Source organism: Sus scrofa, chromosome 13 (assembly GCF_000003025.6).
Source record: "Sus scrofa isolate TJ Tabasco breed Duroc chromosome 13, Sscrofa11.1, whole genome shotgun sequence".
Taxonomy (NCBI): domain Eukaryota; kingdom Metazoa; phylum Chordata; class Mammalia; order Artiodactyla; family Suidae; genus Sus; species Sus scrofa.
Genome location: NC_010455.5, coordinates 158,121,968 through 158,147,345, shown reverse-complemented (window position 1 = coordinate 158,147,345; position 25,378 = coordinate 158,121,968). Strand labels below are relative to the sequence as shown.

The window sequence follows — 25,378 nt, the reverse complement described above, 5'->3', positions numbered from 1 at the left end:
AAATGACATTATTCTTGAAATCTGGGTTTCCTTCCTTCGAGTGACCACTAAATCATCGTTGTTTCATTAACCCAAACCTCCTGTTAATGATTTTTCTTATGTAAACTACCATAGGCCTGAAGAAAGCTTACATATATTTAATTGGCTTTTTAAATTTTAACACTGGTTAAGGTTGTTCTCTTCCTAGTTGTCCAACCATTGTGCCTTACGGAGACTTGGCCTGTGGATACGAGAGTCAAAACTATCTGTTAAATTCTAATTTATTAGACCTACTGATTTCTTCAAACTTTTTCTGAAAAAATAATAAGAAAAACTAAAGAATATGTGCTATGTTTAATTATCTTCATTTAAATAGTATATTAAAATAGTTGTAAACACATATCTAGCACAGATTTATACAAATTACCTTGCTTGATGATTGTTACTGGGATCACTTTTCTCGGGACATATGATGGCTGAAAAGAGAGCAAGAAAGTCAGCATTTGAGTTCCTGTTAACTTGAAAAAATGTAAATTCAAAAAACTGGAAGTATCCCTTTCTGGTCTTCAATGAAGTTTCCCATGATACTGGGTTAACGGTTGCTGGAAAGATCTTTAGTACATTTATCTGCCTCTATTTTATTGTACTCATTTGGTTTTCCCCATAAACGTCCAAAGATTTGACAGTTTCTTCAAAATTCCTATTAGTTTAGTTTACTTAGAAATTGCAATGGAAAGAAACTAAATCCTCTGGATTAAATACTAACTGATTTTCACTTCATTTGACATGTGGCCCAGCCAAATTCTGTTTTTACATTCCCTCTCAAAATGATTTTAAGCTACATTTAATCTTTTTTAAAATCGTAGTTTCTTTAGCGTTTATTATTTATTTATTTATTTATTTATTTATTTGTCTTTTTAGGGCCACAGCTGCGGCATGCTAGGGGTCGAATTGGAGCTGTAGTTGCTGGCCTGTGCCACAGCCACAGCAACACCAGATCCTGAGCCACATCTGGGACCTACACCACAGCTCATGGCATCACCGGATCCTTAAGTCAATGAGCAAGGCCAGAGACCTGTGTCCCTGGATGCTAGTCAGATTCATTTCGGCTGAGCCACAACAGGAACTCCCCAATCTTTTCTTTTTCTTTCTTTTTTTTTTTTTTTTTAACTTCAAGCTTTTCTATCTCTTTAACTTTTCTTCTACTTTTCCTTTTATTGACCATATAGAAGAGAAAAATACGGAACGGGCTCTTGAATATCAGAATGCCAATGGGATTGCTTTATTCCGGGTAATAAGGGAAGACCACACAAACAGAGGTGTAGCTAGTTTTCTAAATGCCTTGAAAACCTCCATAACAACAAACAGCCCATCAACATATCTGCAATCAACCACAATGCATGCCCTACATTTTATCTTTTAAAACCAGTCAACATCGATTGTTTGAGTGTGTCCCAAAGCTTTTGTTTCAGACAATACAACCACCATGAGCTCCTGACACCAATCACTTCCTTGCCCAAGAAGGCAGAACGGGGACTCAGATCCAGACTTGTCTACTTCCAAAGGTTGTACTTCTGACTATTCTGAATGTATTTATGCCCAGAGGACCTCAAAACTGGAAGGGCAGGTCCCAGAGGACAGTGTATTCTCCCTCCTTCCAAGTTGCCTCATATGCCCCACAGGAAGTTTTATGTCACAGAGCAGTTTGAACTAGGGACACCTTCAGTGTTAACTTCATAGTAGAGTCCTCACTGGACATGATTGTGAACCAACAAGAAGACAGCCAAGGGAGAGACATGGAACAAGATAAGAGAAAGGCAACAAACACATAGAGAAGAATTCGATTTCATTAAGGGATTTAGCATGGCATCACTTTTTGGACACTTGATTTAACCTCTATCCATGATACAGATACTGTAAGTACCAGATCTGCTAACAATCCAGAATGTGCTGAATGAGATATTAACCACATAGATGTTTACACTTGTGAGCAAGAGATTTGCTCATTTGCTCTCATTCTAGCAAATGATACTCCCGTAATAAAGAAGGGCCATAATACCATGCTTACTATTGGCTATTTTTCTTCTTGTATTAAAATCCTTATGTTTAAATCACACACAAAAAGTAAAAGTTTACTCTTCCTGGATTATTTTATAAAAGAAGTATCTATACTTCTTGTGTTATATTGATCCAGTGCTATAGACTGAATGCTTGTGTTCCCCCCAAATTTGTGTGCTGAAATGTAAAACATAATCCCCAATGTGATGGTATTTAGAAGTGGGGCCTTTGGAAAGTAAATAACTCGTGAAGGTGGAACCCTCACGAATGGGATTAGTCCTCTTATGAGACTCCAGAGACCTCCCTCCACCCTTGTGACCCATGAGAACATATCAAGAAGATGTTGGTCTTTGAGCCAGGAAGCAAACTCTCATCAGAAACCAAATCTGCTAGCACCTTGACCTTGGACTTCTCAGGCTCCACAACTGTGAGAAATAAATGTTTAAGCCACCCAGTCTGTGGTACTTTTATTTTAGCAGCCCTAGTGGACTATTACATTTAGTAATTTCCTACTTAGCAATCTAGCCTAAGGAATTAATCAAAGTTACACTCATTTATTACCACAATGTGAAACAAGCTCATCATCCAAAGCAGCAGCTTTGTTAAATAAATTATGGTTCGAATTTTTGACATCTATTTAATAAGGTGGGAAAACATTGTTATATAAATAAATACAAAAGATAACAAATTTATACTCCCAGTATAATCTAATTGTATAATAAATATGTAGACAAAAGACCAGAAGGAACTAGATGATAGCTTTTTTTAACAGTAATTATGACATTAATTTTACTTTGTATACCTATCTACATTTTTGAACTTCCTTACAACAGTGAATTACATTTATAATTATGAAAAGCTATTTTAACCAGCAGTCTGTTTAGCTACTACATATGCTTCTGTGGTGCAGAGCTCATACATTATAGGTAAATAGAGGAATGATGCTACTTTAATTTATTACAATGTTTCCCAGGTGAGGGATAGGGGAAGAGTAGGAAGTATAACCTTAAGCAGGAAAGAAAAAAAATGTTTAGCTTTGATGTATTGCCTGGCACAGGGCCTCTAAGCTTTATCATAAAAATATTAGGTGCCTTAAATTATTATTATTTTTTTCTTTTAGGGCCATACCCACGGCATATGGAGGTTCCCAGGCTAGGGGTCAAATCAGAGCTACAGCTGCTGGCCTGTACCACAGCCACAGCAACTGGGGATCTGAACCATGTCTGCCACCTGCACCACAACTCACAGCAACACCAGATCCTTAACCCACTGAGTGAGACCAGGGATGGAACCCGCAACCTCATGGTTCCTAGTCAGATTCATTTCTGCTGTGCCACGACGAGAACTTCCTAATAATTATTTTATTATCTCTTCAGATATTAATAATCATTTTTGCCAGAGCTGTGGCTACGGTTCCACAGATTTTTGAATAGTTTGTCTTCCATTTGCCCTGTGAGTTCTGCCATTTCATACACATTTTACAGAGTGTGAAGTTTTTTAGAGACACATCACATTAGAGCAGAAACACCTATGTGTTGCTATGTTGATTGCCTTTGAAATGCATCATTCCAATTCTCATTTCCCTTGCTGTGATGACCTTTTTTAAACAAGTTTTGACAAAAACAAATGAAAAATATTCCACTCCTCACTTGAATGGAACACAGTTTCTGTTGGACTTTTTACTTGACCACAGACCAGTGTTCTATTAAGACGATGACACAGCTATATGGACAATATGCTCTGCCAAAAAATAAGGACATCACTTAGCTGAAGAATCCAAATCTTTCTATATCTATGATTATTCTCTTGTTTAATCAGAGATCTAAAGATGTATCAAGACCGGACTAATGAGCTAGCAGCTCCCTCTCTGTAAGTAGGTATTTAAAGGGCATCAGCAAAGTCATTCTGCCCAAAGAAAGCATCTAGGCTGAAGGCTCTAAAAATTCCCAATAAGAAATCCACACTGAATCCCTTCTTATAAAAGTGTAGAGAAATGTCTGTTACCTGGACTTGCTGAGAATGAAATACTGTGATAATTCCCAAGTTAACAGTGTTTAACCCATTACAGCTCAGTTGCAACTGAACTGTTTCACATATAGAGTTCTTTTAAAAAGTTACCAGCAACCTTTCCTTGCTGTCAGTTTTGCTCTTAGGAAGATTTATCAATGTGTACAGGTGTCTCAGTGTAGGTGCTGTGGGGCTTAGGGGTGGGAAGCAGGGCAGTGAGAGTTTCACATTCCACAAGATAATGCACAGTTTCACTGGGGTGCCCTCAGCACAGTACTGCTGCCCACTGCCACCATGCTGGTTTCAGTTTTCTTTCTTAAGCCATTTCCTTGCTGACTCTCTTTTCTCTGCAACTTGCTGACCCCTTGCAGTTTCTTGTTGCAAACTTCCATCACCACCTTCTTCCTCAGCTCTCACCCCTCTCTTCAGCAATTCTTTTTCAAATGTTTACTGTATGTCAGGAAGTAATCATACTTCCCTCCTACCCTATAAGAGATGAATTATTTTTTTTTTGAGTTTTTTGAAATTCTTTCCCTTAAGAACACTGGTTGTGCTATATCCTGAGCATGGTGGATACGGGGGGACTTGTGGCCGAGTATCCAGTTGATGAGATTCAATGGGGAGAGGATGCTGAATCCATAAAAGGCAATTCTCTTGGTGACCAATTCAGCTTGCTTTTTTTAGATTAGAGAAAGCCTACACTCATCTAGAAATAACCACAGCAGCAGGAACCATAGAGTGTGAGAGAACTTTGATTCAACTTGTGTTATGCTAATCCTCTTGATATTATTTTGAAAATTAATTTAATAAAAGCAGTGATAACACCAGAATGCTATGCTTTGCAAGTTATTCTTTACAGGTTTGCCCATTTGGTATTTCTGTCAACATATGCACTGTAGATTTAACTTTGTTCTCAGGCCCTGAGATGAAGAAGAGCTGTTCATTTGGGGAGTGGCTAAGAGTTGCTCAAAATCAAATTTAGATGACTCAAGAGCTAAACCACATGAGAAAAACTTGGGCATGTTACATTTTGGTTTTAATTCATTTTTAGGGTGTTCTGATAAGAGTTACGAAATATACTGATTCAACATAACCTCTGACCAGAAGTGAATCTAACATCCTACTTGCAAAAGTCTGTATTTCTGGTCAGCTAGGGAGGACTCAGACACACACCTTTGGTAATATTGGTGGTCTAGATAGAAATTTTCAAGTTTCTGCTTTGGACAGTGATTACTAAGAATGGAAGAGCATGTGATGTATTCACTGCACACAATTTCAGGATGTGAGTGAGGACCAGACCATATTTCTCCTTATTCACTCATCTGCTAACTGTTACACTTTCAAAATTGATACCACCTCTCTTTTCACCAATGATAGACATGGCTTTTTAAAAAGGTAAGTAGATATCTCTCTGATAGAAAAAAGGGTGAAAATAGATGTTCTATTTTAGGGGAACACTGATTCTAAGGAGATTTGGATTAATTAAAATAATTAAACTTCTATTTTAAAATAACTATTAAAATGTGCTGCATACTTCAAACATTTATTATTTGGTTAGTGAACTATTTAGATAACTAAGTTTTTTTTTTTTAATACAGAGATACTGTATTAAAATTAGGTCCTGTTAATCATTGTTCCTTTATTTTTTTATATAATAAAACCTAATAGTAAACACCAAGTTTCACCTTGATAAAAAAAACAGTGTTCTTGATTCTTAGCATAAAGATAATAGTGCAATGATGTGTTTTTTTCCTTCTCAGTTACATGGATCTCAAGTGACACAACTTATATAGGGGGAATCATAGTTTTGTTTATGTGTACATCTTTTCTCTGATTTTTCTAGAGGTGTAGGCAGGGGGGTGATATTCAAAGTATTTCATAAGTGGTAGAACAAAGGCACTAATAATCAAAAGAGACCCCTGCTAAATGTCCACTGGCACAAGTGTACTGGGACTTGCTTGCTGAACACATGCTTAGATGCATGGATTACAAAATATAATGTAACAGGATCCTTAAAATGGGGTTGTATTTCACATTCAAATTTTTCACCTAAATTTCATTTTATCTGTTAAAAATGGATAGCCTCAAGTTCAAATTGTTCCCATTTCAAATCTCATTTTTAGAGGTGTGAAAGGGTTATACTGCAGTTAAGCACGAAGAGATGATTAAAACATTTTACAACATATCTTTTACTTAAAACTCTGGAATTAATTTCCTTTCTCTTGAAATACTGCCTTCTAAGATCAGTCTCAGAGAAGAGATGGGTAAACATTTGGACTGATATGGATTTCATTTGGATTAAAATATTTTAATCCTCCAAGTATCAAATCAACTTTCAGAATCAATTCTAAGTGTCCATTTAAGATGGCCAAAAGCACTCCCAAGAGGTTCCTTTTCAACTTTCCCATGTTCTAGAACTCCCCCACGAAGAACAGATGGCCGTTTGGGAAACTTTTTTTTTTTTTTTTTTTTTCCTGCTGTCCAAAAGGTAACAATGAAGAAAGCCTCACAGAGAAGCCTTAAAATACCTTTTCAATTAATTTGGGTTTTCCTTTGGAAATAACCAAGAGTTTTAAACCACAGCTCATTGGAACTGGCTGGAGTTGGGGGTACTCTGCCTCACAGCTTGAAGTGATAAAATATCTGGCTCTGTGGCGCATATGCAGGAAGTTTCTTCTTGGATCTTCTTGTCAGGGCTATTTATGATGTGGAAAATAAATCAAATTTCTTGGGAATAAAACATCAATCATCTTTCCCAGTGTCACTGAGTAACTCACCCTAAATGAAATATTCTGCCGAAAGAAATATAAATTGTTGGCATATGATGGTGAAAAGAAGGAATGAAGGAAAGGATGTTGAGTTACACACAAGGTAAAGCCTGACTGCCTAGAAGGTGGGAGATAAAATATGCTTCCTAGGAAACCGTTCACAACAAGAGTGAAGACTGTTGTAGAAGAGAATGTAAGAGTAACTCTATTCCCTGTGATTGGATTTAAGAGAGACAAAGCCAAAGGGACCTTAAGGAATGGAAGAATTCAATATTTGGTGCTAAGCCAATTGGTTAATTATTTAGAAAAATAACCTCATCAATATAGAACCTCATTTACATATAATATAGCAAAATAAAATCCATGTAGTTTAGAGTTAGTTACAAAATCAAACAACTTAGAAAAGAGAGAGAGATTTATCTGACCTCTGGATAGGGAAGGGCTTTCTGAAATTGAAGACATGACAGGAGAAGACAGATAACTTGATTAAGCAAATTAAGACTTGCCTATTTCACAAATTCCTATAAACAAAATTGATAACAAATGTGTGAGTAATGTTTCTAGATAATATCACAAGCTCTCTTTTCTTTAAAGTCTTTAAACTATTCAATTAAAAAAAAACCATGAGATGCCCAATAAACAGAACTGAAACTAAAGGTCATTAAATGGTAAATACAAGTAGCTAATAAATAAGTGAAGAAAATGCTGCTTTATCAGCAATCAGAGAAACAGAAATTTAAAAACCATTTTACACTATAACATTAGCTGAAAGTTTAGTGATGGAAATACATCATGTTGATAATCAGGGTACTACAGCAAGGTGACTATGATACTCTGTCAGGAAGATTGTAAATAGGTAAAATATTTCTGGAAAGAAATTTGACAGAACATATTAGGAAGTTTAAAAATGTTAAAGTTTTAACTGTTAGTTTCCATTCTGAGTATCTATTTTAAGGACATAATCAGAAATGTGAACAAAGATTTATGATCATAAATGCTAAGCATAACATTACTTACAATTCAACTGCTAGAAATAACTTAAATGCCTACAAATTGAAATTGATTGAGTTGATGATAGTGTACTTAGATTACATAATACATAGCAATTGAAATTATGCATATGAAGAACATTTAAGAAAATGAAATATGCTAGACCATATTTTGGCTAAGTGAAAGAGTGAGACTAAAATTGCCTGTATAGCATGATTTTAATTTTATAATGAAACATGCTTGGAAAAAAGATAACGTTCTAAAGTTTTAACAGTAGACAATAAATGGTTTTTTGGTTTTTGTTTTTTAGGGCTGCACCCACGGCATATTGAGGTTACCAGGCTAGGGGTTGAATTGGAACTGCAGCCGTTGGCCTAATGCCACAGCCACAGAAATGCCAGATCCTAGCAGTGTCTGCGACCTACACCACAGCTTGTGGCAATGCTGGATCCACAAGCCAGGGATCAAACCTGTGTCCTCAGGGATGCTAGTCAGATTCGTTTCTGCTGAGTCATTATGGGAACTCCTAAACGGTTTTTTTGTTGTTGTTGTTTTTAATGATAGGTACTTTTGGAGTTCCCGACCTGGCGCAGTGGAAACGAACCTGCCTAGGAACCATGAGGTTGCGGGTTCGATCCCTGACCTTGCTCAGTGGGTTAAGGATCCAGCGTTGCCGTGAGCTGTGGTGTAGGTTGCAGAGGCAGCTAGAATCTAGTGTTGCTGTGGCTCTGATGTAGGCCAGTGCCTACAGCTCTGATGTCAACCCCTAGCCTGGGAACCTCCATATGCCGCAGGTGCGGCCCTGAAAAGACAAAAAAGACAAAAAACAAACAAAACAAACAAACAAACAAAAAAACATACATTTATATTTTTTTATATTTTATTTATTTTTTATTAAAGTATAGTTGATTTACAGTGTTGTGCCAATTTCTGCTGTACAGCATAGTGAACCAGTCATAAATATACATAAATTCTTTTTGTCATACTATTTTCCATCACGTTCTATCCCAAGAGATTGGATATAGTTCCCTTTGTGGTACAGTAGAACTTTGCTTATCTGTTCTAAATGTAATAGTTTGCATAAATGGTTTTACACAGTCTTTATTTGGCAGTGTTATAGGTAATCATGTTAATATTTCTTTTCCTATTTTATACATGTCTCCAAATATCAGATAATTAGGAAAATAATCAAATTGAGAGAGAAAGAAGAAAATGATTAAATCAACTCAGGTCTAGGAATTTTCTTACAATCTCCTTTCTTATGATTTGAAGTATATCAAAATACTCTCCATCAAATATCAGATAATTAGGAAAATAATTGAAATGAGAGAAAGAGAGAGAGAGAAAGGAAAGAAGGAAAGAAAATGAATAAATCGACTCAGGCCTAGGAATTTGTCTACAATCTTCTTTCTTATCTTATGATTTGAAATATATCAAAATAGTCTCCTGGGGAATCATCATAATCTAATAATTATGATTATTTTAATTACTTTTCTGCCCATACAAAACAAAGAAACAGTTACTGTATCTGGACTATTTTACCCAGATTCATTTTCTGTCACTGAAAATAATTCCCCATTTTCTTTTATTCAATGAGGTATATACTACCATTTTTTTCACCACTAGGTTATGAGCAATGGGTTATTCTGCAGACTCTTTAATTAGACATACAGAGCTATCTATCCACATGCATCATGCACACAATGATAGAGCAAATTAGCAACCATCAATAGAGTCTCTGCATGTTTACGTGACTCTGGGTACTTCCCTGGCTGGACATTCCCAATACATAGGGACCAAAGCCAACATCAACTTCCTCTCTTCTTACCAAAGTGCCACCTCTACCTGCTCAGTGACATAATGTCCTTTACTATATAATTAGGCATGTGATTTAAAAGGCAAACATCTCTGTGACGGTTAGAACAATGGCTTACATTTATAACAGGTAGTATGTAATTGATATGATGTTTCCTGAGAATAGATTTTGACAAGTGAAGGAAAAAAGAACAATGGAGTTTCTGAGGTGAGCAAGAACAGGGTTAACAGGAGGAAAATGCCTGGCACATGAAACATACAAACATTTACTGCACTGAATAGAGGCTGGGCATGTTACAAAACCAAACTAGTTGCTTCCTCATTTTGGAAAGGGTTGGTTCTTTGCAGTAGGAAATGATAGAAAATAGAAGAAAGATTTGAACAGTAGCAATCTAAGTATAGCATATACTAGTTTACTCTTGAAACATGTAATAGTAAAAAACAACCAACAGGACAGGAGATAGTAAGTATAACTTCAAAGTACTGGGATGCTGAAGTACTAGAGTAACTGCTGAATATTAGAATTTTATAGCTATAAACAAATTAGAATTGATCTGGTCTCATGGCCCCACCTCCACTTTCTGACAAAGAAACTAATTTTCGAAAGCTTTTATACTTGACCCAACACTCTATAGCCAGGCAGTTAATCTGGTTTCGGTACCTCATAATAGGACTATTTTCTTATTTTATAAAAGTAAAAAGCAGACATGATTTTTTAAAAACATTCTTAAAAATAATCTGGTACGTACCACTGTGTGGACTTGGTCATAGGTACTCTGGATTTTCCCATTTACTTTGCCTTTACCTGACAAAAACAAGAGGAAAATGACAGTCTTTTCATTCTTCTTTTCCCTAAATCAGTGCTTACTAATCATCATGAAGACAGTAACAACTCCTGCTCTAACTCAGACATATTATGTTATTTTTTATCATTTCAAATACTGATTCCAATGATGTTTGAAGCAAGGGATGGTAGGAGGAAAGCACAGGGTCTTTGCAGAGTCACTTCTACTGGTCCAGCTTTTTAACTAACATTTGTACACATCACTGGTTGTAACTCAGTTAATATTCACAGGTCAGAGATTGATTTAAAATACAACGATGGCCAATAAAGTTACCAAGAATTTGTCATCATCAAATACTAGTTTATCATCCATTTTTTAAAAAATCCACTCTATAAAAAAGATTCTGCAATATCAAGAGTCAAATTCTGTTCATTTTGTATTTTCTCAAATACAGATGATGGACATTAACTCATATCATATTATACAACTAATAAAATAATTTGAAATTTAATAATTACAGAAAAAAGAAAAATAACTACAGAAAGCTTACTCAAATAGTTCCAGGTACTTACTTCCAACAATAGTCTTGTGATTAAAAATCTTACTCCAAATTCCACCTTCTACATTGTCTTTCACTCCAAATTCATAAACTGTGTCAGGCTTTAGATTTTCCACAATTGTTTCAGTGGCTGGACAGAGTTGAAAAATCCATTTCTTTTCCTTATCCTTCTCTCTATAGCGAATTGTATAAAATCTGTTGAATAACAAAAGTACACTGTAAGACCACAAGGAGATTCAGAAACTATTTCAAATTTCTTAGCACATAACAGACTCTCATCTGCTCTGAAGATTTAATGGTGGCTTCTATTAAGATTTTTAAAAACTTGCAGAGAGTATGAAAAAGCAGCTCAATGTGTGCTTAAGGTTTTAATTTCTAACTGCAAGCTAGGGGACTGGGTGGCCACACAGCTGTGGTCTGACGGAATTCCAGATCTCTCAGTTCTATTACTTGCTACTTTGCAAAATGAAAGTTAGAAATCACTAAATGTTCATTTTTTATAATTATGCATAGAGAAGAACATAGGCATATTTTTATGAATATTTAATAGAGTTTCATAACTGTATGGATTTAAGCCTTTTAACACCATGGAAGGTGCACTAGAGGAAATATCATTCAGTTTTGTAAAAGGAGCTGAGACTCTAAGGCGTCCAAAAATTTCAAGGGTGAAATTATCTTATTATTAAAAAAAGGATCAAGACTAATAGCCAAGCTCAGAGTAGAAAGAGAAAAATCAAAGAGTGCAAATTTTAAGATCACTATTCCCTAAGTATTTAGGCATTCATAATATTCAGACATATATTGGGCAAAGTAATGATTCTCCTCACCACTATTTTTTTGCACCTTTACCACATGGGAGATTTTACATATACTATCTCATTTAATCATCACAAAAACATCTTGGATGGTAGAAATTATTAATCCCATTTTGTAAGCATGAAAACAGAGTTTCAGAAAGATGACAACTTGCCTAATGTCACCAGTCAGTGACTTTTACCATTGGCAGTGGCAGAACCAAGATAGAGACTTCTCTGGTTCTGCTCTATACAGCCTTGCTAAGCAGGCAGCAGATCAGGAAAGGAGATTTGCACTGCTACGGTCTACAGTAAGAAGAGTGAATGAACTAGGATTACATTTATCCATATAGAGAGATTTTACAAACAAAATAATGAATGCAAAAAGCAAGTTGAAAAATGGCCCATGTAGTTTCATGTAATTTACGCAAATATCAAGACACTGACACAAAATATGTTACCGTATATTATTACTGTCAGTGTAAAAAGACAAGAAATACTGGAAGGATGCAGCCTTTGAAATAGTGCTTTGGCTCTCAATGAGCAGGTAGAGAGAGCAGGCCCCAGAGGTGGGGCCAACAGATAACATTTATCTGATTTTTATTTTTTGTCTTTTCTAGGACTGCATCCATGGCATATGGAGGTTCCCAGGCTAGCGGTCTAATTGGAGATGTAGCCAATGACCTTTGCCACAGCCACAGTAATGCGGGATCCGAGCCGAGTCTGTGACCTACACCATAGCTCAGGGCAGTGCTGGATCCTTAACCCACTGAGATAGAACCTGCAACCTCATGGTTCCTAGTCAGATTCGTTAACCACTGAGCCATGACAGGAACTCCTGATTCTTATTCCTAAATAAACATTTCAATTAAATAGAATAAAATAATACCTTGTATGTATAGTGAGGGAAACGTGTTTGTCGTTCTATTTTGCGTTCTTTTTTTTACATTTAAATTTTTTCTCAAAAATCTAGTACCTCCCCTCAACTCTTAACTCTGAAAAATTAAATAGACTAAGATTCAGGTCAATTGCTTTTTTTTTTTTTTTTTTGTCTTTTGCCATTTCTTGGGCCGCTCCCGTGGCATATGGAGGTTCCCAGGCTAGGGGTTGAATCGGAGCTGTAGCCACCAGCCTACACCAGAGCCACAGCAACACGGGATCCGAGCCGCGTCTGCAACCTACACCACAGCTCACAGCAATGCCAGATCCTTAACCCAATGAGCAAGGCCAGGGATCAAACCCGCAACCTCATGGTTCCTAGTTGGATTCGTTAACCACTGCGCCACAATGGGAACTCCCAGGTCAATTGCTTTTTTTAAAAAAAAATTCTGTAATTTTTAATAGAACTCTTTCCCCTAAGACCACAAATTCTTGACATTCACCATTACATCTTACAAGATGGCATACAGTAGTTACTAAATTAAAAATTTTGAAGCAACTGAATGAAAATGAGTAAATGAATGAATGAATAATATTGTAAATTGACTGAGAATGCAGTTATCAGGTTAACTGCTTTTATTTAAAGGCTTAAAATTTCACTCACTTACTCATGCTAAAACGTGTGTGTGTGTGTGTGTGTGTGTGTGTGTGTGTGTTTATCTTTAAGTGTTAGGCACAGGTTCTTTTTTTTATGGTTTTATTTTTTCCATTGTAGTTGATTTACAGTGTTCTGTCAATTTCTACTGCACAGCAAAGTGACTCAGTCATACATATATATATTCTTTTTCTCACATTATCCTCCATCATGTTCCATCACAAGTGACTAGATATAGTTCCCTGAGGCACAGGTTCTTGATGATACACAAAAATTTTCCAGAATCTCTGCAAACAAGGACTGGCTATGTAATCTGTGGGTCTCTTTGCAAAATGCAAACACAAGACCCTTTATTCAAAAATGATTAAGACTATTAAGATGGTGACAACAAAGCACTAAACCAGGCATGGGTCCTTCTAAGTGGAGAACCTGTGTGACTGTATTGGTTGCATGCCCATGAAGTCAGCAAGGGGTATGCAACCCATACAGTTTCATAAGTACAAAGGGATGACATAGTTGTATATTCAGCCTACTTTCTCACTAGTCCCAAACTACTGAAATGCTTAAACTCATTCATTAGCTTGCTTCTTCCTAATAAAAGCAGTTCTCTGGGCTCCCAATTCTATTCCAAAGTCACAAAAGACAGGGTAAAGGAGGCTGTTCCAGCAAAAGCACTAACTGCTACTGAGAACAAATGCTATAGATACCAACCCTCTGTGTACTGTGAGTTGAAACCTCAACAGTGATTTATGAAATACATGTGATGATAGCATGTCACATGGAATTTCTGTTTGTTTTTTTCCCTTCCCTGCCTATTACAGGATTTTAGGAAAGTCATAAGAAGCTAAAATCAGACCAGATGGGCCTACACAATTATGTATCTCTAGTTTGGATATATTCCTGAAGTCCTGAATTGTTTCTATGATCCAGTGGGGGCAGGGGGCAATGCTAACAGAACTACCAAAGGTCAGATTCCAGAATTCCCAATAAGCTTAATTTTATGTCATCTTCCTAAGATAAAATGAAATAGAAATGTTCCAAGACTGTGTTAAAAAAAATCTCTTAGAAAAAAAAAAAAATCTAGCCTGAAAAATTTTTTTGCCTTGATCACAAAGCTTTCTAAATACCACCTCTTGAACCAAATTGGTCAGGAAAAATACAAGTACAGGCAGTTAGACCTTCTCCTCTGCTTCAGTTAGGTTACCTTCCTCAATACTGGCTTAACTGAAAATTGTATAATATACACAAAATCTAAATTATTTTATTTTTTGGCTCCCTCTGTGGCATATGGAAGTTCTCCGCTCAGGGATCAAATCTGAGCCATAGCTGAGACCTATGCTGCAGCCGTGGCAATGTCCAATCCTTAACCCGCTGCACTGGGACTGGGATTGAACCCTTGCCTCAGCAGCAATCTGAGCCACTGCAGAGACAATGCTGGATCCTTAACCTGCGTGCCACAGCAGCAATTCCAGGCAACAGCTAAATTTTAAGAGATAGTAAACAAGACTACCTAGCTACAAAGTGCTGAAGTAAATTTTCTTGATTCTAAAGCAAAATGTAGGCCTTATGATCATAAACAATGCTGTCCAACCTAGCACAGAATACTTACTCCATATATATTATGGAATGAATAGAATGATCCTAAGGTGCTCATAGGGAATTCTAAAATTAGAATATAATTGCTCTAAATGGTGAATGACTCAATCACCAAAATATACTGATTTAACCCATTAGGTCTACAGTTATATCGTGTAATATGTCACTGTGTAAGTTTCATTTACCAAAGCTCACTATTCCTATAGAATCAAAGCAAAGGGAAGGAAAATCCAATAAATTGTACTACATTGTACTTTTGTAGAGGACTTAAGGTTTTTAAATTTATTTCAATTTATGCATACAATAAACTGTGAAATGAGCAGAGCAAGAATTACCGTAGAGGAGAAAAAGAGGCAAGGAGTGTTGAAAGCCTGATAATCAGTAACAGAGTCAGGCAAATGGCTATTTTTCTGACTCTTAAGCTAACATCTCTCTACTATGGTGCTCGGGAAAAGGAGATGAAAAAGACAGGAAAAATGACCAGATTGGAAGAAAAGTAAAAGGAATCAGAAATCCTTTGATCATTACTTAAGGTTTTTCATTGTTTTGTTTTATTGTGTATTTACCATGACATATAATAACAGATTTCCCATTATTGTCTGACGACATGTAGGATCAAATGTTGATTGCACTTTTTTTCCTGTAGTTAATTAAATTTGGGCACAAGTGCATGGAGAAGCAACAAGTCTATTAAAGATAGAGGTGGTAGCCAGTGAATGTCATCAGAAAATACTTCTGGAAAGCCTGCCTAGCAATTTGGATTTTAGAAAGAAGCACATGCCATACCCTAATTAAGCAGTAAGGAACTGTGGAGGATAATGTTTGGTTCAACTGGAAATATTCTATTCTTGGATCTCTTCGATAGGCTCAAAACTGATGATAACTACTGCTATAACTTAAAAAACCCATAGCTCCTCACAATATGATGGAGAAAGTAGATTGTGGTTTGGCTTAGATGTTTTTCAGCTGCAAACGAGTAGCATGACATCAGGAGAATCTCTCTGCCCACTTAGGCATCAATTTTCTGGGCGTTAGATTAGACAATCTTTGAAACCTTACTATTTCTAAATTTTTATTTTAGGTACATATTAGAATTCTATTCTAATAAAATACAGAGACAGAACACAGACTAGAAACCCCAGAGGTAGAAACCCCATTAATAAAATTAATGATGTAACTGGCAGTGAATTCTACCAAGTGGAGAAACTGAATAACATGAAAATAAATTCAGGCCTCTCACAAACTAGCCTGGATTGATGCACATGGTTGGCCATCTTTGGAACGTTCTTTTTTTTTTTTTTTTTTTTTTTGGTCTTTTCTAGGGCCGGTCCTGCGGCATATGGACATTCCCAGGCTAGGGGTCTAATCAGAGTTGTAGCTACTGGCCTACGCCAGAGCCACAGCAACGAGGGCAATGCCAGATCCTTAACCCACTGAGCAAGGCCAGGAATCGAACCCTCAACCTCATGGTTCCTAGCCGGATTCGCCAACAACTGAGCCACGACGGGAACTCCAGGAACTTTCTATACTAACCCAGAAATTCTTTATTTCTATATGATTAACTACCAATTTCCCAAAACATCTATTCCACACATCACACACTTTTTTTTTTCCTCTCTTCACATCAAAGGACACTTGCTGATGCCCCGTCAACAATGTCCTTGCTTCCTGCCTTACTGATACTGTGCCTGCTGACACAAATTTAGCTCTCATCCCTTCCTCTCCAAGTCCATTTCTCCCCTTTCCCTCTCTCCTTGCCCTTCCTGATTCAGGGTTATCCATTCTTCTGAAAAATAAATGTCTTGGTGATTGTATTCCATTTTCTTATTCCATCCTCAATGCATCCTTTCTCTTGATTCTTTGAAGACTTTTCTCTGAATTAAAAAGTTGTTCAAACATGTTCCATTATATCAAAGTAAAATAAAACTAATGCTTGGGGTTCTCCTGTGGTGCAGTGGGTTAGAGATCCGGCATTGTTGCTATAGCAGCTTGGGTCGCTGCTGTGGTGAGGATTTGATCCCTGGCCTGGGAATTTCCACATGCCACAGGCATGGCCAAAAAGCAAAAAACAAACAACCTTCAAAACTAACAACAACAAAAATGAAACTAATGCTCACTTCTTATTCTTGCCATTAACTTTTCAAAAAAATATTCTCAAAACTAATCAAGTGTCTTCCACTTTCTTACCACTCATAATGCCTAAATCTCTTTGCAATCTGGTGTCTGACCTGTTAGTACAGTAAAACCTCATGATCAAATCCAGTGATTGACTCATCTGTGAATTTCATAACTACCTTAAAAATCTACTCATCTTTCCCAAATCTGTTTCTATTTCTATTGACTTCATGTTCTTTCTCTCCTGTGTCCAATCAGTTTTCAAGTCCAGGTATATCTCCTGCACAATACCTCTTGCACTTGTCTCTTCTCTATTCCTACGTAACACTTAAGGGCCCAGTTTGGGTCCTTACTCTCTCTGGACTCTTGGAATAATTTTCAAACTGTTAAACCATTTCCAAAATCTCTTTATCACTCACTGCTGGCTGGCTCAACAAGAGGAAGAAGCTTCTAGTGATTTTTAGTGCTATAACAAATGGAATAGATTGCCTGAAGTGGCAATGATCACATAAAGAAGCTAAATAATATCAAAAACAATAAGAAGACTAGGAGAAAACAGCACCATTTCCTGAGTGTTCACTGCATGCTGGACACTATGTTAACTCAGCCACATTTAACATGTGTCATGTCATTTGATTCTAACAATCCTACCAGATATTACAATTATTACCTTTACTTTACAGATGAGAAAACCAAGGCTTAAAGCATTTTAGTAACCTATCCCTGGCCACCCAGTTAATAATAGAGCACAACTTTGAACTTAGGTCAGTCTGACCAGAATTAATACCCCTAGCATTGGCGCTATGTTACCATCCCTGGAGATACTCATTGTGGCCTCTGGATCAGTGATGTTGCAGAAGAGGTTCAAAGGCTGAATGGACTGGTTAGATGATTTTAAGGCTAGTTATTGACATTCCACTTGCTTATTCATTTATGCATTTCTTGAGACTAGAAATATGATGCTAGGTTGTGTGTGTGTGAAGATGAGTAAGATGCTGGGCATATGTTCAAAAATGAGCTCACAGGATGGGGAAGGAGGCAGATGTACATTTGATTAAGACTAAAGAAGGCAGAATGAAAAGCAGAGAGTGTGGAGGGTGGCTGGGTACCGCACCCTGCAGCCTGAACTTATAAAATGGCTACATTGTAAATCCCATCCCAGTGGTGTGACTGAAAGCAGGACATCCTACCCAGATCCAGGAAAAGCAAAGTAGATCAGATTCCAATCTCATGGCAGGGGCATGACTCACATATTCCTTGAGTTAGATTTTGGAGAAATTCTATGATTTCTTTCACCAGGAAATGGGGGAGCTAGGGGAGAATCTTCAACAGGTAAATAAAGTTGAGTAGTAATAAAGGAAGCTGGATTTATCAGCAGTGGAAGAATTGGAAAAAAAATGGAGGGAGAAATCTCAATACGCTATAGTCCAAATATGAGATGATAAAGGAAATCATCTCATATGGAATCCTGGAAGAAACAGAAGGAAGGGGGAAAAGAAGGAACAGATCAAAGTTATATTTCTGCGAAATGATGAGACTAGATTCCTCATAGGATAGGAGTACCAAGAAAAGTACAAGTAAAAATTAAAACCAAATATTCAAACTTGAGAAGAGGGAAGTTAAAGTGATAGAAAAGGAGTTCTTTTAGTAAGAGAGTGAACTTCTTTCAGTAAGAAAGGACAGCCGTTCAATAAGTAGTGCCGAGAAAACTGGACAGCCACATGGAAAAGAATGAAATTAGAACACTTCCTAGTACCATACACAAAAATAAACTCAAAATGGATTAAAGACGTAGATATAAGACCAGATACTATAAAACTCTTAGAGGAAAACATAGGCCAAACACTCCTTGACATAAACGACAGCAACATCTTCTCAGATCCACCTCTTGGAGTAAAGACAGTAAAAACAAAGAAGTAACAAAAAAAAAGGGGACTTAATTAAACTTAAAAGTTTCTGCACAGCAAAGGAAACCCTATACAAAATGAAAAGACAACGACAGAGTGGGAGAAAATACTTGCGAATGAATCAACTGACAAGGGATTCATCTCCAAAATTTACAAATGCCTTCTGCAGCTCCATACCAAATAACAAACAACCCCATCAAAAAATGGACAGACGATCTAAACAGACAATTCTCCAAAGAACACATACAGATGGCCAAAAAAACACTTGAAAATATGTTCAACATCACTCATTATTAGAGAAACGCAAATCAAAACCACTATGAGGTACCACCTTACACCAGCCAGAATGGCCATCATCAAAAGGGCTACAAAAAATAAGTGCTAGAGAGGTGGTGGAGAAAAAGGAACCCAATTAACTGTTGGTGGGATTGTAAAGGTGGTGCAACCACTGTGGAAAACAGTATGGAGATTCCTCAGAAAACTAAAAATAGAACTACCGGAGTTCCCGTCGTGGCGCAGTGGTTAACGAATCCGACTAGGAACCATGAGGTTGCGGGTTTGATCCCTGGCCTTGCTCAGTGGGTTAACGATCCGGCGTTGCCGTGAGCTGTGGTGTAGGTTGCAGACGCGGCTCGGATCCTGCGTTGCTGTGCCTCTGACATAGGCTGGTGGCTATAGCTCTGATTAGACCCCTAGCCTGGGAACCTCCATATGCCGCGGGAGTGGCCCAAGAAATGCCAAAAAAAAAAGACAATAAATAAGTAAATAAATAAATAAATAAAAATATAACTACCATTTGATTTAGCAATCCCACTCCTGGGCATCTATCCAGAGAAAACTGTGTCTTGAAAAGATACATGTACTCCCATGTTCATTGCAGCACTCTATACAATAGCCAAGACATGGAAACAACCTAAATGTCCATCGACAGAGGAGTGGATCAAGAAGATGTGGTACATATACACAATGGAGTATTACTCAGCCACTAAAAGGAATGAAATAATGGCATTTGCAGCAATAGGGATGGACCTAGAAATTATCATGCTGTGTGAAGTCAGTCAGACAATGAGACCCCAACATCAAATGCAATCACTTACATGTGGAATCTAAAAAAAGGACACAATGAACTTCTTTGCAGAACAGATACTAACTCACGGACATTGAAAAACTTATGGTTTCTAAATGAGTCAGGTTGAGGGATGGGGGGATGCACTAAGGGTTAGGGATCTAAATGCTATAAAATTTGGTTGTGATTATTGTTGTACAACTATAAATATAATAAAATTCATTGAGTAATTAAAAACAGAAAAAAAGTAAGAGAGTAAACATGTTCAATTTGAGTTTAAGGTGATGAACACTGTTATTTAGTCATTCTAACGAAAATATTCCTCAGACAACTAAAAATACACTCTTAAAACTCTGGAATTGGGTCAAGGTCAGAGGTTCAGTATTGAAAGTCATTTACATCCTTATCACTCCTACTATTCCCTATAGAACAGCAATGTCAGAAATTCCTAGGAGCTCTTAGGAATGCATAACCTCAGGCTCTTCCTCAGGACTATGGAATCAGAATCTGTATTTTTAACAGTACGTCCAACATGATTTACAAGCACATCAAAGTTTGAGAACCACTCTTCTATATGGAGGTGAGAGTTGAAGAAAAGTCTTATAGATGAGTTAAGGTGGATACATAGGTGAGACATCCAAGGATAGATCTCTATTCCATATTTGAGATACAAGATAACAAGGAAGCAGAAAAGAAAGAGGGTAGAGGGAAATCTAAATAGAATTTTCCAAGAAACAAGAGTTCAAGAATGGGAGGATGGCTAAAAACATCAAGAGAAAGATTTAAAAGGATGAGAAGTGAGAAAACTCTACTGGAGCTGGTAATTAATTGACCATTGATGGTCATCAAGAGAAGTTCCAATGGAATGATAAAAAGAGGATGGAAGCCAGCAAAAAGGAATGAGGATGGTGAGGGTAGAATAAAATAAAAAATATGAGAGCAGATTAGTCTGAGAAGTTTTGGAATTCAGAGAAGAGACTGAGAAGATGTCTGCAGGGAGGAAAATCTTGAGCTTATTTACAATCAAGAGGCAGGGTACCAATATCAGGAAAGAGGCAAATGTAGACGAGCAGGGTCTGGCAGAGTGTGGGAAGGATGCGATGAAGAGCACCCTCTAAAGTCAGAAATGTGTTCCTTGGTAAGAACAGAAGAGAGGTAAAGACAAACCTGGATGAAGAAAGAGTGAACTGATGGCAGACAGCCTACATTTCTTCAGTACTGCAGAAGCCAGGATGGACTAGGAATACATTTCTTCAGTACTGCAGAAGCCAGGATGGACTAGGAAAGGAAAAGAGACAGAGACAGTAGCCTGTATTCCCAGGATGCAGGGTAATGTAAGGAGTGCCTGGATGGGAATCATTGATGTGGAAATGGAGATGTAGAAAATAAAGGTACTGATGTGGGTACTTCTCAAAGGCAAAGCCAACATAATTTAGAGCCTCAATAGCTATAGAAAATGAAAAGTAAAAAATGAAGTTTCAAATGAGGAAGAGTGGAAGAATGATGGTACTTCAGAGAGTAATAAGACAAAGGAACTAATATTTCAAGAGAAAAGTTTAAGTCCCATTTTGTCATAAGTTTGAAGTAATGGTGAGACACAAAAGTGAAAATGCTGACATTTCACTGTTTATTCACTTGGCATATATTTGCCAAAGCCTTACTATGTGCCAGATACTGGCCCAGGGACTAGGGAGGCAATGGTGGTTAGGATACCCATGGTCTCTGTCCTCACAGAGGTTAAAATTTACATGGCAAGACAAATAGGTAATGAGGCACTGGTCTCAGTCAAGTGAGAAATCCCAGACATCGAAAATATTTGCTTCTTAGAAACTTGGGACTAAAAAAAGAAAGGCTAGAGTTAGCTCTGGACCAGTCGAAAAAGAGAGCCCTCATTCTACATTAAGAGCAAGTAACTACACTGTGAAAGTGTTAGAAAATGTGAAAATGATTTCTAAACGAATCATAAAGCTTTAATAAGTTGGCAAAGGAATGAGAACTAAAGCAATCTTGAACATTTTAACAAGTTGGAAATGTGGGAAGGAAAAAATATGCTATTAATGGTGAAATAAATTGTGGTTTTACCCTTGATCTGGGCCAATTTGGAAAGCATTCTTTTGACCTTTGATAGATTCAAGACAAATGTGTACATTCTTCTCTTCAGAGCCCATTAAGAATAAAAAACTATAAATTAAGTACATTTACTCTTCAATGTAAACTCAGAAAAGGATATAAAAACATGGCAGATCCATTCGGATCCTATGGAAACATATCACAAAGGATGAAGTGAACTTTTAGTAATATTTCCAAGCTTAAAATAAATAAAACAAAAAACCCCAAAGGTTTTCTCAATGAAAACTCACTACACAAGCACTTTGATTATAAAGCCAAAACTCAAGGTATAATATAAAAAAAACTTTTCCAATAAATTATTTGCATTTGCATAGGATAAATGAAGCTATACAAACCAAAGTGAAACGATTTTTTTTTTCAATCAGAAACTTTACACATGGTGCCAAATATTAGAGTTAAATTAATTAAAAGGACACCAGTTGGTGTTCCTGCAGCAAGCCATGGGCATTCAGATTCCAATATTTGTCAGAATATACTTCTGAAAGAAAACTTGAGCTGTAATTAACCTTCCAATTTTCAAGAAGGAATCATTTCCTATAACTATCATGGCTTATCCTAACCTATGGGATTACTCTGAATTCTAAAAAAAAAAAAAAAAAAATCATCTGCATAATCATATGAGGGTGGAATTCTCCAAGTCTGCTTCTAATTACAGTAATTGAGAGTTGTTATGGTGGATTTATTTGCGTGCTTATAATCTGTACAGTATTTCCAGAGCTTTTAAATAAGGACTATTATTTTTTCTCAAATACCACAAAGACTTTAAAATGTCAGCTCTTTATTAGCTGTTCTATCTAGGGAGAAAGGAGGCATGAGTAAATAAAATTTACTTCAAATGCTTCTTTTTGTCATTACTGTTTAATTCTTCCCTTTTAGTCATGTCCTAACAGTTCCCTGTTTCTGTCAAGGATACCTTGATCTTCCGACACACTCAGGTTTGAAAGTTGGCAAACATCTTGACATGTTTCTATTGAATCTTTTTTTTTAAAAAAAAACTTCATTCTAGGTGGAATTATTGACTTTAAATATTGTGGTTTGATGGGCGTGACTCCTTCTATTTGATGAGAAGAGCAGAGCCAGGATGTTTGGGCAAGGAGGAGGGGGTGAAGTCCACCCGTGGTCTGAGTAGCTTGGGCTTTCAAGTCAAATGCCTTGGGTAAAATTCTAGCTCCATCTTGCCGTCTGTTCGCCTACCTTCTGCACATTTATTATCTGCTTGTGTTGTTGAAACATGGCAACAGCTATCAACTAGAGTCAGTCATCAGGTAAGTTCTTTCATGGAGGGTTCCACAGGACCAAGTGAAATTGAAGGAAAGGTTTGAGGACAGGGGAGGAAATCATATCAAATTATATGCTATACATATTTGTGAGTTACTGAACCTCATGAATTTATCAAGCAAGTTGAATAAAATGAACTACATTTTATTACAAGTGTATTGAATCTCCTTCCTCCCTTCTTTTCTTCCTTCCCATGCCCTTCCCTCCCTTCTTCCCCTGCCCCCTTTTTTCTTTCTTAATAAGAAGACTACAAATACAAAAAGGAAAAAGAAAGAAACCCATAAACATTTGTTTTCTTAGCACTGGAACCCTGGACTACACTATTAGAAACTGGAGTTATCACAAGAAAGCAGGTTCTTTGAAGAGTTCACTTTCTAAACTAAGCCAAGGGTTTAGCAGTGAGTGAAATATGGAATATTTCAGGTTCTTTCAAACAGCTCAACATTATTTTTCAAAAAAAACGTGGTTTTGGCATATTTCTACATGCCTTTTTCCAAGAGTTTCTTCCTTCAGAAATATGGGTATATGAAAGAAAATTTAATTTTTTTCCTTTCTTAAGTTGAGAACTTACAAAAAATTTTTAAAGCTCTTTCTATTTCCATCCAATTTAGACAAATAAGAAATCCAACACTACAGAAAATGGATATATGGTCAAAAAGCACATGGAAAATTTTCAGTATCTTTAGTACAAAGGAAATGCATATAAAAACATCAATGAGATATGACTATAGTAGAATGACTGAGATGAAAAATATTGATGACATGAAATGCTGATGAGGATGTGGAGCAACCAGAACTTGCACATGTTGCTTGTGGGAATTTTGGAAAAATTAAGCCCCACTGCCCTTCCCCCCAATCAAATACTTATTTTCCCTGTGACATAGCAGTTCTCCTTCTAGTATTTCTAAGAGGAAGTAAAAGATATGTCCATAAGAGTCTTATACAAAATAGTTTATAAAAGGTATATTCAGAATGATAAAAAGCTAAACACAATTCAAGTGTACACCAGCAGGAAAATGGATCATAAATTGTGAAATATTCACTTAATGTAAGACTACTCAGGAATAGAAAAGGAATGGACAATTGATATTTGTAATGTCATGGATGAATCTCAAAAACATGCTAAATAAAAAGAAACAAAAAGAGAACATACTATATGATTCTGTTTATATGGAATTCCAAAGTAGACAAACTTTCTAGCACTTTCTGGAGTCATGAAAATGTTTTATTTCTTCATAGGTTGGTACATGGTTACACATTTTTTCATAACTGATTAAACTAAACACCTAAGATTTATGCATTTTACTGAGTTTAAATTATATCTCAATAACAAAGTTTTTATTTAAAAAGGGAATGAAACAACTTTTAAAATTTAAAAATCACCAAGTATTTAAAATAAAAAAAAAACTTTAGAAATAAAAAAGCCTAGGTTTGCAAATTTTGAATGCCAGATGCAAAGTTTTGAATTTTGAAGCTACTGTAGAAAATGTTTATGATAAGCAAGTATCATTTTATACTCAATTCAGAATCATGGTTCAGTATTTAGTACAGTACCCAGCACAAAGACAATGGCAACTACATGTGTTGGATGGATGAATGGCAGTAATTTTAAAAAATAAATACTTATAGGTATTTCTTATTTTGTTCTGTCAAAGAAGATGGTAGCTTCATTTCCAACTGTGTTTTTCTCTACCTACCATTCTTCTTGTTAAGTGTCGCTCCAGTTTTCTAAGCCAGTGATCCCTCAAATTAGGTGGGGATCAGGATCAACAGGAGGACTTGTTAAAACACAAATAACTTGGCCCCTCCCTGGAAATTTCTCATTCAGTAGGTCCGAAGACCCGAGAATTTCCATTTTTGACAAGTTCCCAGATGATGCTGGTGCTGATGCTGCTTGGTTTGGGGACCACGTCGAGAGAGAACGACTGCTTTTAGCATTTTTCCAGTTGCCTTTTCCACCCTTTTGAAACCAAAGACCAATATTGACAACTTTTTTT

The 25,378-nt window shown here is 36.6% G+C and overlaps 1 protein-coding gene across 50 annotated transcripts in view; it reads right to left on the bottom strand.

Annotated features, from left to right (window-relative positions):
• ABI3BP (ABI family member 3 binding protein) overlaps nucleotides 1–25,378 on the bottom strand; it is a 277,390-nt gene that overhangs the window by 143,748 nt on the left and 108,264 nt on the right. For all 50 annotated transcript variants that reach the window (XM_021070523.1, XM_021070517.1, XM_021070524.1 and 47 more), the window contains exons 5-7: nucleotides 10,975–11,156; nucleotides 10,367–10,422; nucleotides 407–455 (exon numbers count right to left, since the gene is read on the bottom strand). In XM_021070523.1, the coding sequence (XP_020926182.1) occupies nucleotides 407–455; nucleotides 10,367–10,422; nucleotides 10,975–11,156 (287 nt within the window). The remainder of the gene's footprint in view (nucleotides 1–406; nucleotides 456–10,366; nucleotides 10,423–10,974; nucleotides 11,157–25,378) is intronic.